We start from the raw sequence: 16781 nt of genomic DNA, 5'->3' as shown, positions 1-16781 counted from the left end.
TACTAACATTTTACAAAGGTTGGTAACTCTAAAAAAGTATCTGGAGGTGAAACTTTCACCTCCAACTGTGCCGTCTACCGCGTAAGGTCATTCGGGGCTAAAAACCGCACCCCAGTCGGCATAAAATTTGGCGACGTCGTTACGACATCGTTACGACAACTTTACGACAACTTTACGACATCCTATGTCCATGTCGTTTCAGTGTCTTTACGATATCATAAAGACATCGTCAGATCATACGACTTATTTAAGATAACGTGAAGACACTTTAACGACATGGACATAGAATGTCGTAAAGTTGTCGTAAAGATGTCGTAACGATGTCGTGAAGACGTTGCCAAGTTTTGTGCCCACTGGGACTCTAAGGAACAGGCTGTACGAAGTTTCTTGTGTAAAATTCCCGTTCTTGTTTACCTTCTAGGATAAAAGGAGCAAGAGTGGATTAATGATTTGCTTTACAGATGACATCCTTGAGTTTGCAGATCAGGAGCTATCAATGAGAAACAGTCTGCCGAAGTGTAGAGTCAACAAGCATATTCTCTGGTTAGTTGGCCGATTGAACACTAGGATACTGCTTCTGTTTCTGCAGTAGGATCTGAGCTTGCTGCAGATGCAAACTCTTGTAGATGTCAGATCATTTATGGAATTTTCGATTTGAAGGCGAAATTAGTAAAATAAGTGCAAAATTGGGGCGGATGTATAAATTCCGAAAGGTTAATCGATCTCAGAGACTAACTTCTCGACTGGAGGACATCTGTCTACCGGATAACATCAGTTCGATAAATCGTAAAAAGTTATTATTTTTCGGGTTTACTTATCACCATTATAATTCATTAACTGCTTTCAAGATTTACGGAAGGAATTTTTGTTTAGGCAAATAAAAATTTGCCAGATTGTATAACTTCTTTCACAAAAAATATCACTTTAAGCATTAGTTAACTGCGGTTTTGATTCGAAAACGTACTCCATTTCCGAGACTTACATGAGAAAAGGAGTATTTTAAACTTGTTAATTACGGAATTCATCAGTCATTTCTAATAAGATCCAAGAAATTTCGTCAATACATTTTATTTCTTGAGAATTCGCTAAGAGTTGAGTAAACTTTAATCAACAAAAAGTTGAGAACAGGAAATCCGTTTTTCCGTTTTTTCAAAAATCAAACTTTTCCCATTTAAACCCAAAAATCAAATTCGGAATTTTACTGGTAGTTATTTATTTCAATAAATTTGTTTAAAAATTTTTGTATTTATTTTTCCCATACACCATGCAACATGCACCATGCACCATGCACCATGCACCATTCACCATGCACCATGAGGAATTTATTCATAATTCATTAGGTGAATGCTTTCTTTACTGATCGTCCAGCACTAGAAGCGGTTTTTTCAATAGAGTCAAGAACTTTTCGGCCATTGTCGCATACGAAATATTCGCTATGTGGCATAGCATCCTTCATCAGTGTGGTAAATAAGTCAAATCGACATAATGTTTCACATCCAGGAATCTTTAAAGTTTTCATCTCCGGTGGTATACCTAAATAATAATTCACCTGCAAGAAATAATATTCCTAGTGATAGTAACTTTGTTAAGCGATAAAGGATTTTTAAACAAAATATTGCAATTTCTTTTTGAAAAGATAAATTAAAAGGAAGACGAATATTCAAGAAAGAAACAAATTTTTAACTAAAATGATGAATCTTCTACTTGAGTCGTCGAATTTGAAACCAACACGATGGATTTTTAACAAAGTAGATTAATTTTCGACACAAAAAGTCAATTTTTTAACAATTGACATGAATTTTTATCCATATAGTTAAATTTTCGACCAAAGATTCATTTTAATCGAATGTTCTGATTTTTGTCTAATGAAGATAAATTTTAAATAAAATAATCACCAGAAAATTTACGAATTTTCAAGTTAAAAAGACCAATTTTTAATCAAAGTTAAAATAGTTTAATTTTTAGATAAAAAATATATACTAGAAACCTGTAGTTTTTTAAATAAACATTTCAACTTTTCTTTCTACTTTTTACTGATTGAGGTAATAATTAATGGAAGTAAAGGAACACAATTATTCAAATAATTTACCATTGACAATAATTGTCTTTTCCCAGAGTAATGCTAGAAAGTTGTGAGTTTTGCTTGAGTTTTTAGTTGTTATTTTACTTTCTAGTTATAAAAAATAATAAATAAGCACCAACAAGAAACTATGGCTAAACCGAATGTCAGGTGTATTAAGATTACATTTTTCTATTTATACAGTAATCCCTTTCATCTTGTCCCGATTCGGGAAGCAAGTCTTTTAGTACTATCTCTTATGTAGTAGGAGCGGACTGTCCAATCAGAGCGTAGAATCAGGGCCGTTCAGACGTTCCCGAGATTTTTTATTTGCGCGCATTGGTGATACATATCATGCCACGTTGCAAAAGTCAAAATATGAACAGTGCATTTAATTCACATTAATAATAGACTTTGATTAATATCAATAATTTGTATTCGAAACTTTCATTTTTAATAATGGTAATCAATATCAATTATAGACATTTATAAGTACTTTTTAATTTAAATGTGAATTTCATTCAATTTAGTTGTTTATTGATTTTTAATCATAAACATTTACGTCTGAAGTACAAATTATGCGTTTGATTTGCTTAAGAATCAAAAATGATTATGTAATTGAAAAAATAATGAAACAAAGGATTTCGATCAATTTATTTTTAATTGAAAAGGAGCAGATTGATCATATCTTAATCTTATATTTAGGTAGTTAAAAAACAAACGTATTTCTATGTGCGAAATATTACTATGCAGAAAAATTAGGGTGAAGTTTGAAATCATAAGAACCCATTCTAAGCACGGCCCTGTTTGCGAAAGCTCGTTTAGAACAGAACAAGACGTAATCCCTGGGGCAGTACCAAAAGAAGACAACATGAGAGGAGACAGGATGAGAGGGATTACTGTATTACCAGTAAATAATTACAAACTAGTGAGACCGCTCTACGAACCGCCGCGTAAAGTGCCGTCTTACTAAAGCTGGACACTACCACTGGCGAACAGTAGATGGAGCACTCGTCCGCCTAACGGGTGTAAAACCAGTTTCCTACAGATGCCGATCTCTATTCACCGTCCGCGTTGGGGTATCTCAGGGATTTCGGTCACAGTGGAAAAAGAGAGTAGGAGAGAAGTGTCTTCTTGAGACCGGTTTAAGAGTCGAGTTTTTCCAAGACCGCTGTAAAAGTGATGTCTCATCGAGGACTCTTAATCCAAGCCTTAATGAAGTGTACGTTCTAAAGTATTATACTTTATTCATCACCTTCAATCTTTCTGATTATTCATAATCAGAAATTAATTTCCTTCCGACTACAATTGTTAGCCCACGTGAATAAAATTAAATTGCCGTTGTTAACCCAGCACAGGTGAAAACCGGGTTAAGCCGTGGATACCGGTAAGTGACTGCGCTACCTCTTCAGTGAAAACGGGATTTGAGGAACTGCTAATCACCAGCTGAACTTGTTAACACTAGTTGCGACATTGTAAGGTTTTGAGAAATCTCGTTAATCGTAGATGCCACGGAAGCCTAGGCTGGACCTACGACAACGAGCAGCCCATCAGGAGGTCAAACTGGAGAATGAACGCCTGAACTCTCAGTTTAAAGATGGTCGACAAGAATTAGAATACTATCAGGCACTATAGTCTGTGAACCCTCTTCAAAAATATGTAGGTAGATTGCAGCAATAAGAGGAGTCAACATCCTAGCAGCAGCTCCTCCCGAATCCGCGCGGAGTAAAGCCCGCCAAGAAGCCATCCAAGCTGATGATAATCTTCAAAAGGAAATCGGCATAAGAGTTACACAAAAGATAGCGGTACCTGCCAGGCCTGGTGCAATTTTGAAGATAAGGGAACTGACCATTTGTCTTTAAAAATGATTTCTGTAACCTTCCAGTCAATTGATTTTTAATGTAAATTCTTTAAAATTGTACTCCTCTTCATCAAAATAAGCGGCGGTCAAAAATTTTGAATTAAAAACTCGTTACTAATAGAATCCTTTGTAGTCTTCCGCAAAAGAAAAATAAGTTTTTTTTTAAATATTTGATTTCATTAAAAAAGTTGAAAGGTTGATAAAAAGTTGGAACTATCAGAGGAAACCTCAACATTCTAGCATTAATCTAAAAGAGAATAGTTATAAACAAAAAAAATTGGATACATAATTATTGTTGCTAACCTGGAATATTGATTACCTTACTCCAAGTAAAAAGCCGAAAAATAGTTGGAAATTTTGCAAAAGCGCAACTTTCTAGCATTACTCTAAGAAGAGATAGAAAGATTAGAAACAAGTCAACAAAGCTCAAGAATCAAAATTGAAATTACAGCAAATTTTTTAAATTAAATTTGGTATTTAACAGAGTTTTTTTCTACTGCATTTTCGTACTTAAAAAAACCCACATATGCGCAGAAGAAAATTTTCCCTCACAATTCATAATGGGTATTTGTGATACAAGAACCCCGAGTGGCAAATTTTTGGTTGAATGTGAAAGTTGCAGTACTCAGGAGCCAAGTGTCACACATTATTTCTTATCATACCAGTCCATCATGAGTTAGCCCAATTATACGTCTACATGTCAAAGTTGGGGTCATTGAAATCATTGTACCATGAAGCACAGATAAAAATGTCAATCGGTTAATCAGATTAGAGTCTCGGTTACTTTTTAGTACCCTATACCTTAAATAAAAATTTTACGGCCTAGGCTGAGAAGTGCTATTTTAGATATTGTTCACGGTATCTAAAATTGCACTTCTGATGGCGGTGTGATTAAAAAATAATGGCTTCACATAATACTAACATGAAAATTAATTTATATCTTTTCATCTCAAATTTTTAATTCTGTGTCTTGTCAATTTTTTTCCTAGTGTACTTCTATACTAAAAATCCAAAATTTTCGAAAAATAAATTTTGTTCAATTTGCTGTATTTTCAATTCTGATTCTTTGGTCTTGGCAATTTTTTTTCCTAATGCTTTTTGTCACTGGACAGTTTAAAAGCACTTAAAAAATTTCTTCCCTTCTTTCCAAAGGTTAAGAACATTTTTAAAGCTCAGTGAAGAAGAAGTTTTGCGCATTTTTTTGCGGGTAGTTAATTTGGATTTATTTTAACAGGCATACCTTCACATAATAACCTTCACGAGGTTTATTTATATGATGTAATTCTATAATTACAGCACTCGAAAATTTTGGTACATGTGGAAAGAAAACACCCAAGGACTTCAGAAGTGCAAGAATGTTAAGATCATGAGCACCATAAATAATCATCTTTCGGTTTTTATCCATTTGACCATTTGCTACAGAGTCCATATCTTCTTTGCATTTTTTTAACAACCTGCCTCCGTTTCGTCTTCTCATACTTTTGCTATGATTCATTCTATCAAATTCCAAAAGAGTTCCTTTATAAAGATCACCATCTGGATAAACGCCCTTAGTCCAAGATGGCAGTTTAAGATTCATAAATTTTTCACATTCCAAAGTCACGTAAATGCGATACATATCAAGTGACGATTTTATCTTTTTGCCTGTCCACTTACTCAATTTTTGCATAAATCCTTCTAACTTTTTCAAATCTTTTTTTGTGTCTCTCTTTGCTTCTATATACTCTCTTGCGTATCTAAATAAAAAAAAATGAATTACTTCATGCTTGAAATAAATATTTAGAGCATTTTACTGGACATGGAAATCACTGCAGGAAGCGGATTAGAGACTCTGTGAAGTTAGCTGACGAGCGCAGTTTGACTTTTACAAGCGGAGATCCCCGGTTTGGGGCCAGACAAACAAAACAAACAAAAAAAGTTCTTGAGTTGAAAAAAAATTTAATAAATTAAAAAAGTGAGGTCGATAATATAGGGATCTGAATGTGTCGCATGCCCTTAATGCATATAATTACACTCTAAATTTAAAATAGTCACGAATAACTTTTCAAATCAGTCAATCTGTGTTACTGATGAAATAATTCATTTTAAATGATTTAATGTTTTGAATATTTTTCTTAAGAACGTCAATGAGGTCGTTAAACGTTCATAAATGTTCAGAAACAAGAATTTTCAGCAAAAAAGATACATTTTCAATACAAAAGATTGATTTTGTACCAAAAAGTTGAATTATTTTTAACAAAAAGGAAAGAATTTTCTATAAAATAGTTTAATTATCAACCAAACCGATGAATTTGAACTAAAATGATGAATAATTAACCAAGAAAAATGAATGTTGTTTTTACCAGAAAGAAAAACTAATTTGTAATAAAATAGTTCAAGTTACAACAAAAGAAAATAACTTTTGATGCAAATAATTAATTTTTAACCAAAAACATAATTGTATGAAAAATTAGTTCAACTTTCGAACATATAGTGAAATTTTTACCCAAAAAACAATTTTTTTAACAGAATAGTTCAACTTTCAACCAGATAGTACAGTTTTTGATAAAAGTCAGGAATTTCCCACCAAAAACATGAATTTCCAATTAAAAAAGAGTATTTAAAAGAAAAATCTGTCGCAACATTTTTAAAGTTTAAACTAATAGAAGAATTTCCGAACTTAACTGATAAATAATTAACCAAAGGAATACATTTTTATCAAAGAAGTTTACCATTCATAAAAAGAATAATTTTGCAATAAAAAGATCAATTTTCGAAACACGAAGCAACAAAAAAATTTAGAGGAAATAGTCATATTTTTTGCTACAAAGATGGATCATCAAAAAAGTACATAAATTTTTATCATAATAGTTGAACTAATAGAATAGTTAGTTCAGCTAAAATGATTATTCTCTAAACGGAGCAAGTTAATTATTAACAAAGTAATTTAACTTTCACCCAAGTAGTTGTATTGTTAACAAAAAGATCATTTTTTCACTAAAAAAGTAATGTTTGATATAGAAAGATTGATATTATCAGTAACGTCCAATAATTGAACCATTTATTTGTAATTATATATATCAAGTTGAACTTTATGAAATCAGTCATTTTTAATAATCGAATTAATAAATCTAACTAACTCGTTCATTAATTTGGTAGGATGTAAGCAGTAACTTTCACGAACTAAATTACATATTTTTATTAACCTAATTCATAACTTTTAATGTCTTAATCATTTATTTATAGTGAATTTTAATCATTTATTAAAATGACAAAATGTAATGAAGAATTTTCATTTAAATATCATTGTTCTGTTCCATTAAAGCAGACAAATGAGCCCATCCTGATGACGGAAAATCAGTTATTTGAAGTCACTTGATTGAGATTTTTTTTCTTATGTATATATATATATATCAGTAAATAAATACAAAATGTTGGGACCGCTCTACCGATCGCCACGTAATGTGCCGTCTTACTAAAGCCGGCCACTACCACTGGTGAACGGTAGATGTAGCTCTTGGCTGGCTAAAGGTGTTCGCACAAGAAGATACGTTGCGCAGTATGCTGGAAACGGCTCACGCACGAGTCGTCCGTGCAGGCGAACAGAGCGCGAACCAATCGCGCGCGATATGCCGCTCGAAAAGCAGAAGATTGTGACGTTGCCAATTTGGTTTATCTCTCCGTAATACACCAATCTTGCCAATGTCGCAAACTTCTGCTCCTTGAGTGGTAGCCCGATAGGTGAACAGTACCCAACGAGCGTCTCCCAGTTCCGATTACGGTTACAAGTGGAACCGTCGACCAATCAGCACGCAGCGCGATCCGGTCCCTATTAGGGTCGCCATTCACATCTGCCGTGATTTTAGAAAACACTGTTAATTGCAAACAATCGAAAAATGAGTTTTTATATCGTTGGAATCGTAAAGAAAAGATGCGCCGGATTGGGAAAATAATTTTTTCAAATTGTTAATAACTTTACAAACAATTATTGCTAAATTTAGGAAAAATGTTGTTAACTGAAAAATTTGGCTAGTCGTGATTTGGAAGAGAGCCGTAACTGACTGTTAACTGCAAGCTTAAAGCATGGACAGCTGATTACGTCACATAAAAATTCGAGAAAAAGCTGCAACGGGCATTTACGGATCTAACTAAATTATCGGGTTGTGATCTCGAGCCTTCGTGATTTCGAAGAGGTCCGTACGCGCTTACGTCTTTCCTCGGGATCTTCGAACCCCGAAAAAAAGGTCTGCAATTCGAGAAACGCCATAACTGCATTTATTTTCAGCTGCGAAATTCTTTTGCCGTGAAGGGGGTCTTCTTCAATCATGACCGGCCTATTTCTGAGGTCTGTGATTCGAAGAGAGTCGTAACTGCACGTTATGGCATTTTCTGAATTTCAGTATCCCAATCAACACCGTTAACTGCATTTTAGATAATAAATTAACATTTTTTGACCATTTTTTTGAAAAAATAAAAAGTTGATATGCAACTTAGCAAATAACAACAAAAAACTGCAGGAAATGAATTAGAATCCGCGGTATACGCGAATAAAGATTCGCAAAGTTTTCTTCGATTTTCTTGACTTCGTTTATTTGGAGTTAACGGTGTTTTCTTAAATCACGGCTAACATGACTTGTTAGCTGTTGTCAGCAGACTTGAAAAAAATACTTGCATACCTCGTGCAGGCCTCGTGTGTTATTGTTCTCGAGTTTTTAATTTAACATAGCTCCAAGGCCCTATATTTGGACGGAGGATGCCGATTTCCTTCTCATATAGTGAAGAATAATCGTAGGTGAAAACCTATGCGTCGTGTGAATGAACCGGGCTGTCAATCATAACCGCAATTGCGACCGTGTTCCGCTCGTCTCAATACGCCTTCATAGCAGTTTCCGACACGGGCCGATATGTCTTCATCGTAAGCACTGGGGGTACCTCAGGGAGTCCGATTACCGCGAAAAACAAGACTGGGAGAATCATTTCTTCTTGTAGTAGCGTCTTTATGAGACTTGTTCCAGATTGATACCAGGAATGTTTTATTTGTAGAGCTTTGTCAAAAACTTTGTTCTATTGTACATTTTAGAGTACCTCATTCATGGTCTTAAATCTTCTTTAATGGCCATAACCAGGATTCGATTTCTTTACGACTGCAATCGCCAGCCGAGGTTAATAAACTTGAATTGCCGTTGTGAATTCAACACAGGTGAAAACCCGGTAAGGCCGTGGATATCGGCAACGTTACTTGGCAGCGACTTCGGTAAAAACCGGAGGTCAAGAAAGGCTAGCAATCAATTTTTTGAATTAATTGAAAAAATGTCTTTTGTCTTTAAACATGATTTACAAATCTTTCGAGTGAAGTGTTTGTTGAAGTGGTTTCTTTAAAGTTGTATCCCGTACGAATAAGTATTTTTGAATATATTCTAGTCACGGTAATTAATAAGCAGATCCCTCTGTAATTATTGCAGTCGCTTTTACCTCCCTTTCTTTTGTTTATTGCTACGATAATCGCTTTCTTGCAATCGTCTGGTACTTCCACCATCTAGATAAATAAATATACCAATTCGCATAGTCTATTTGGTATGGACTCTCCACCGTGTTTTAAGTATACCAACGTAAATACTGCCTTAACCGGCAGTCTTACCGTTTTTCAAGTTCCTAATTATATCCCTAACCTCAGTAGCACGGACTTTCTCAGTTGAGTTTCCTAGTGCATCGTGTTATACATGGCAGTTGCAGTCTTCCAAAACTTTATCTCTAAATAGTCCCCGAAAATAGTCTCTCAAAGCGTCTAGTATCCTGTCTGCAGTATACAGCATATCACCTTCACTATTTCTAATGTTGACAAATTCTCTACTTTTACTTCCCTTTATTTTCTTATAAAGCAGTATCTTGCTTTCTTCTAAGTCGTTTTGTATTTTTCTTTTTTTCTGTTTTAAATTTATCTTTACTTTCCTTAACTAATCGTTTGACTATCCTCTTTTTGTGCCTGGCATCCATGCCATCACCAGAAATTATTCCTACAACCACTGTACCACATATTTTGATCGCACATCTAAAAATAATATCTTGGAACATAGTACATGCGCCCTATATTTCTTAGTGTCTTATAAATGCCTCTCACGTTGTCATATCTATGCGTTTGCTAATCTTATTCTAAAAATCTATTCGCACTTCTGGCTTCTATAGGTTTTTAATTTTGACTTACGTTTGTTTCGTTTTCTTGTTTCTCTTTTTTCTCCGTCCTTTACCTAAGTTTATTTTTCAGACTAGAAGGAAATGATCAGTATTCCATTCAGAACCTCTCATGATCCTTGTATCTTTGACTAGATCTCTTAGTTTTTCATTCGCAACAACAAGTTCAATTATACTTTGGCCATTTTCTTCAGACCAGGTGTATATGACTGATGATTAAGTGACGATAGTGATAAGATTAATTCGTCTTTATAGGGAAAAAATAAATCTTCTGAATTAAAAATTAATTTTTTGTTGTTGAAATATCAAATATTAAAATTTTTATTGAAGTTTCATCCTTTTTTATTGAAAATTTATGTTATTGCTTGAAAGTTTAAGAATTCTGTTATACCATCATTTTTTTAGTCAAAACTTAAACTTCTTGGTGAAAACTAATTTTTATTTATTTATTGTTTGTTAAAAATGTGAATGTTGGGTGAAAATTGAACTAATTAGTTAAAAATTCCTTTTCTAAAAAGCTTTTTTAGCTAAACATTGTTTTCTTTTAAATTCGTTAATTAATTTAATTTTTATAAACTCACCCAGGACACATGTATGGTAAAAGCATGGCGTCTTTCAATTTAGAATCAAATTTTGTAGGTACCACAGCCTTTGGCATCAATCCATTCAAAATCAAGCCTAACGATTCTTTTGTACGATTAACGTCTGTACTTCTAGCGTCTATAGATCCGGAGATGTATTTAGGTCCCAAAAATGCATTGTATTTAGTACGAAGAAATTTACCTAAATCAAGTTCTCTTTTTTTTCCACTCTAAGGAATATCATTTATAATAAATTTTATAATTTTAAATAACGAACCGATAAAAAAAATCAGAATTTTGTGAAGAATAATGCTTATTACCGTGGTTAATTTTCCGTCAAAGTTTTGTTTTTTATAAGGATCGTTTGGGTAACCTTCTGTTTTTTGTTCTGGTGTTCGATCTCCATGACGGGCAATCTAAAAATTTCAATACTATATGACTTAGTTGGTAAAAAACTTTTTGTTTTACAGAGGGCAAGCCTTCCTTTCCCGCTGTTTTGTGATATCTCCGGAAAAGGAAATTGGATTTTGTTTCTCACTCATCTATATTAATACGTGCCCTCGGAATTTCGAAAATGACGTAGGATTTTAAATCAAAAAGGTTTTCGGAAAAATAAAAATAATAATAATTTGTTATTAAATTTACATAAATTCCATTTCGGTCAATTCTTAAGAAATATTACAGGAATCATTCCTATCCAATAACGTTTAAACTTGATTCTGCCGCCCTGAAATTCATAAAAAGTCAGTATTTTTTAAATTAAAGTCACAATTAACGAATATTAGAAGAAATACTTCTTTCAAAAGAGATTTTTTAGCTGTCTAAACAATTTGTAGATCATTAAATGTTTTACATGTCAAATAATAAAAAGGTAGGGCTTTTTTATCTAATTAGATACTTCATGTTATGTTTAGGCTGATCGGATTAATGAGGGAGTTTATCTATATATTCATAATGTAATGAAAAAAATTGTTTGGGCAAGTAATAATTACTTAAAAATTTGTTGTATGTTTTTTTTTATAATAAGCGACATGGTTTAAATAGATTTCAAAAGTCGAATTTTTCCATCTGTTTCACAAAACGTCAGAAGTCCATGATTAATAATTGACTAAACATTTCATAATATTTTAAACAAATAAAAATGACATTGAAAATTATTAATCGTTTTATTATTTCCTAACAATACCGACTTTTTATGATTTGGAATAAAAGCAAACAAAATTTAACAAATATAAATAGCTGTAGCAATTGGAAATTGCGTCATACGAATGACAAGGAAATGTAATTATTTTTAAAATATGAATCCTCATGACTTAGTAAAATATTATTTGAATAATTTACAAAATCGATTACCGAACAGTGTTAATTTACAATAAATTATTATTTAACAAGAGGCAGCTTTCATTTTTTTCTTTTTTCTTTAGACATCGCTAGAATATACTGAGTCTGTATACGATATTTCAAACAATTTCAACAATGTTTGACTTAGTTATGATGACTTATGTTTTGAAAAATAATTGAATTCCAGGCAAAATTTATTTAACTTCTTTAATTTTATACACAAGCACGTATTTTAAAAACTTAAATTTTTGAACTTTAAAATTTAGGTATCATAAGACTTTACTATGGGAGCATTTATGTACAGGGTAAAAACGCTGGGGCTTACATGGATGGAGAACTTCAATGCTACCCGAATTGCACAAAACCAGGGGAGAAGCCATTCTGCATGGGCCTTTTCAAATTTCGCGCCTTTAAGGTTGCATTCGGATCGGCTATTCGGTCAAGTCCGTGGATCTTCGGATCAAGTTTATTATAGTTTTCATGCTTGCGTTCGAAACTTTAAATGGATAAAAGTGTCAAAAAATATAGGTTATATCATGTAGTAATTATAAATAATAAAAAAGTTTAATTAATAATGAAGTGAGGCATGTGGAATGTGAAATAAACGTCAAATTTTTTATGTGCCAATAACATTATGGAATGGCGGCTAATGTGAGTGACAAATAATATAAATAGTAATGATATTCTGCGCTTCCAGTGGTCGAAGAGTGAATTCTGTTTAACGCTTATTAGCGGCATAAAAAGGTATGTTATGAATAGACAGGGTTTGTTTTGAATGAAGTGAATTAAATAATACATGCGGAAACATTAAATTGACATTATCTACAGTTGCTTACAGCGATTAGGGCGAGAAGGTGAATCTGAACATAACCACGAAATAAGGACAGACCGGTCTGGCACGTTTATTATACTTTCTATTGATTATTCTCTACCAAAGAAATGCTTGATCGTTTTGTATGTTTATTATTGACAGTCTCGGCAGTAACAATTTGAATAATTATAACTTATTAATAATTTAACAATCTTGACTTGTTAATAATTTCACAATGATTACTTCCTAATAATTTTAATAAGTCACACATTATTTCTCAATGTAAGAATTTCCTTCCATAGTTTTTTTACAGATCGATCCCAGAGGAAATACACATCAGGAAATGCAAATGAAATCGGTGCATTTCACCTGGTGTATTTCAATTAAAATAATTAAAAAATCGTTACCTCTGGACCTTATCCCAAGACTGGGTATTGATTAGCCTAAAATTAACTCTTAACAATTTTGATGGTATAGGTGTGTTAGAAATATATCTCGAAGCAATTTAACTTGCCCGAATTTTAATTAATAAAGTTTTAAGGGATTTTTTTTCATTTTGGAAAATATTTTCTCTGGACCTCATCACAAAATTTGGGTTGATCAATAACTGAAATAAATTAGAGACTCGTTGGTGATAGGATTCTATTAGAAATAAATCTAGACATAATATTTAAGTCATAATTGTTATTCCAAATTTTTCAGGAATGATTCCATTTTCGAAAATGCTTTTTCTGCATCTGATTCCAAAAATGGAATTTAATCAATTCCTGCAATGATTTTAGTCATTTTGATGGAGTCTTCTTTTGTAACACCATAATTTAAACTTGAACGAGACCTCAAACAAATACACTAAAATAACATTACGAGTAGCTTTGAGTTACACTCAAAGATTTTTATTTTCTAATAATATACCAATAATGAATGAAATTAATTTTCAGACTTGATCAAGTGGATAATTATAGAATAATTTCTAAAAAATTGGAAATAAAACTTCCGGTCTAAAATTTCGTTTCTTCATTTATTTCTAATATACTTCTACCATCACCGAGTCTGTAGTTTATTTTAATGGTTGATCAAACCAAATTTTGAGATGAGGTCTGAAGAAAATATTTTCTAATATAAAATAACTCCGTAAAAACTTTACTAATTAAAATTCGGGCAAGTTATATTTCCTCAAGATATCTTTTGGATACACATCAATCAAAATGACTTTGAATTAATTTTAGGGACTGATTAAATTCCAATTTAGCAATCAGATCCAGGGACAGTAATAAAGAAAAAAAATTTTCTAAAAAAATGGAATAAAAATTGAAACCTAAAATTTCGCTTCTACATTTATTCCTAATCTACTCCTGTCCTCAGCGAGCCTCTAGTTTATATTAGTGGTTGATCAAATCAAATTTTGAGGTAACGTTGGGAGAAAAAATTGTCTGAAAAAATAAAACTCCTTAAAACCTTATTAATTAAAATTAGGAATTAGGACTAGGTCTATTGCCTCGTGATATATTTTCTATACACCTATACCATAAAAATTACTCAGAATTGATTTTAGGCTGATCAATACTCAGTCTTGGGATAAGGTCCAGAGATGACGATTTTTTAGTAATGTTCATTGAAATGCACCAGCTGAAATAAACCAATTCGATTTGCATTTCCTCTAGGATCGATCTGTAACAAACAATGGAAATCCATCATTACATTAAGAAATAATGTGTTGATTGTTAAAATTATTAATAAGTAATGATTGTTAAATTATTAATAAGTAATTATTTTTTAATTTATTACTGCCAAGACTTTCAATAATAAAATACAAAACCACAAAGCATTTCTGTGGTAGAGAACAATCAATCGAAAGTATATTAAACATGCCAGACCAGTCTGTCCTTATTTCGAGGTTATGTTCAGATTAACCTTTTTGCCCTAATCGCTGTAAGTAAATGTAGGTCATGTCAAATTAAAGTTTTTGCATGTATGATTTAATTCACTTTATTCAAAACATATACTGTCTATTTATAAGATACAATTTTTATGGCGCAAAATTAGCGTTAAACACAATTCACTTTTCGCCCGCTAGAAGCACAGAATATTATTACTATTTTATAGTATTTGTCACTCACATCAGCAGCCATTCCATAATGATATTAGCACAGAACAAAATTGACGTTAACTTTCCAGGCCACATGCCTCGCTTCATTATTAATTAAACATTTTTATCATTTGTAATTACTACATAATATAACATATATTTTTTGGACACTTGTATCCATTTAAAGTTTCGAAAGCAACCATGAAAACTATGATAAACTTGATCCGAAGATGCACGGACTTGACCGAATTGCCGATCCGAATGCAACTTTAAAGGCGCGAAATTTGAAAAAGCCTCCTGCAGAATGGCTTCTCCCCTGCTACTTTTGTGCGATTTGAGTAGCATTCAAGTTCTCCATGCACGTAATCCCCCGTGTGTCCACTCTGTATTACGCAACATTAAAAATGGATGGAGGGGTTTCGTGTTTCGTTACGGTCTGTTATATGTGCGGGGAAGGGGGAGGGTTTGAACCGATAAAGTAAAACGTTTGATTTATGAATTTTCTGCACCATCAACTCTGCAAATTAATATTTTCGAATAAATAATTTTACTTCATCATAAAATTAATTTCTAAATGTTTCTAAATATTAGATTACTGTTAAAATTTTGAATGACCTAAGTTATATTTTAAAAGAATTTTAAGTTTTAAAGATTTAAAAATCCGCCGAAAAATAATATGGAAGAGACGAGCAAATTTTTTTGGTTTCTTAGAATTTAAACAAATTTAGGTAAAATGAATTTTTTAGGTTGTTAAGAGAATGGAAAAAAATGTTCTCATGATTTAAAGGGAAATTAAAAAAAAATTTTTTTAAAAGATTGAAAAACATTTTTAATTAATTCCTACAATTTTTATGAAGAGTAAAAGATTTTAAAGGAAATTTCTGCAATTTTGCTATATTGCATAATTTTATAACAAATTTGATTAAGTTTAAGAGGTAATCAGATGTTTAGAAACAACTGAAAAAATTAAAACTTGTATGCATTTTGAATAATTTTCAAAGGTTTCACAAAAATAAAAAAAGGTCTGAAACTTTAAACCTGTTTGTGTGCAATTTTTAAAGATTGAAAGACTTAGAAGGTGTGAAAAAAATTAAAAGAATTTGCCTAAAATTATGTGAAAATCTTCTTTGATTTTTTATTTTGAGAAATGAACTCTAAGAGAAAACTAAAAAATCTTTTTAAATGATTTTATAAAATTTCATAAAAAGTGTAGAAAATTTTAAAGGTAAATGCTTGAATTTAATAATATGAAAAAGTCAATCAAAAATGGAGTGAATGTAAAGAATATTTGGAAGAATCAAAGAGGTTCAAAAAGAATTTCAAACTTTAAAAGATTTTCAGAAACTTACATTTTTAAAAATTAAAAAAAAATTAGAAGCTTCAAAAAATCTCGAAAAGTTTCTACAAAATAAACATATTTTTTTAACATTCTTGCGAAATTTAGAAGAATGGGTTGCAATTTTTATACATTTTGACTAATTTTTTAAGATTTTTTAATTAAAAGAAGTTTCAAGCAGAATAAAAATATTTAAAAACTTTGAAACATTTCCAGAAATGTATTAAACGTTTCTGGATTTATTCAAAACTTCTAAAAGTCCTAAACTTTTTTTAAAAAGACCCGAATTTTCCCTAATATTTGGTAATATCCTATGAAATAAAAAAGTTCCTTTTAAATCTTATAGATTGTTTTTTGACACATTTAATATATTCAAAAATCGTTTTTAGTTCTCTGCAGAATCTTACAAACATTAAATTTCTATAAATTTGAAAGATACTGATAATACCTTTTTTTAATTATCATAATTTATTATTATATTATTATTAATATTATTCTGTATTCTTTATGGTATTGAAAAAAGTTTTAAATTTGTGAA

General features: G+C 31.7%; 1 protein-coding gene across 1 annotated transcript in view; it reads right to left on the bottom strand.

Moving 5' to 3' along the window:
• The window catches only part of LOC117178548, a 77082-nt gene that overhangs the window by 15115 nt on the left and 45186 nt on the right, over nt 1–16781 (bottom strand). The window contains exons 5-8 of the mRNA XM_033369975.1: nt 10990–11085; nt 10670–10899; nt 5161–5656; nt 1358–1549 (exon numbers count right to left, since the gene is read on the bottom strand). Of these exons, the coding sequence (XP_033225866.1) occupies nt 1358–1549; nt 5161–5656; nt 10670–10899; nt 10990–11085 (1014 nt within the window). The remainder of the gene's footprint in view (nt 1–1357; nt 1550–5160; nt 5657–10669; nt 10900–10989; nt 11086–16781) is intronic.

The sequence above is a fragment of the Belonocnema kinseyi genome, chromosome 8 (genome assembly GCF_010883055.1).
Source record: "Belonocnema kinseyi isolate 2016_QV_RU_SX_M_011 chromosome 8, B_treatae_v1, whole genome shotgun sequence".
NCBI lineage: Eukaryota > Metazoa > Arthropoda > Insecta > Hymenoptera > Cynipidae > Belonocnema > Belonocnema kinseyi.
The sequence above is the reverse complement of the archived record's forward strand: the minus strand, read 5'-3'. Positions and strand labels throughout refer to the sequence as shown.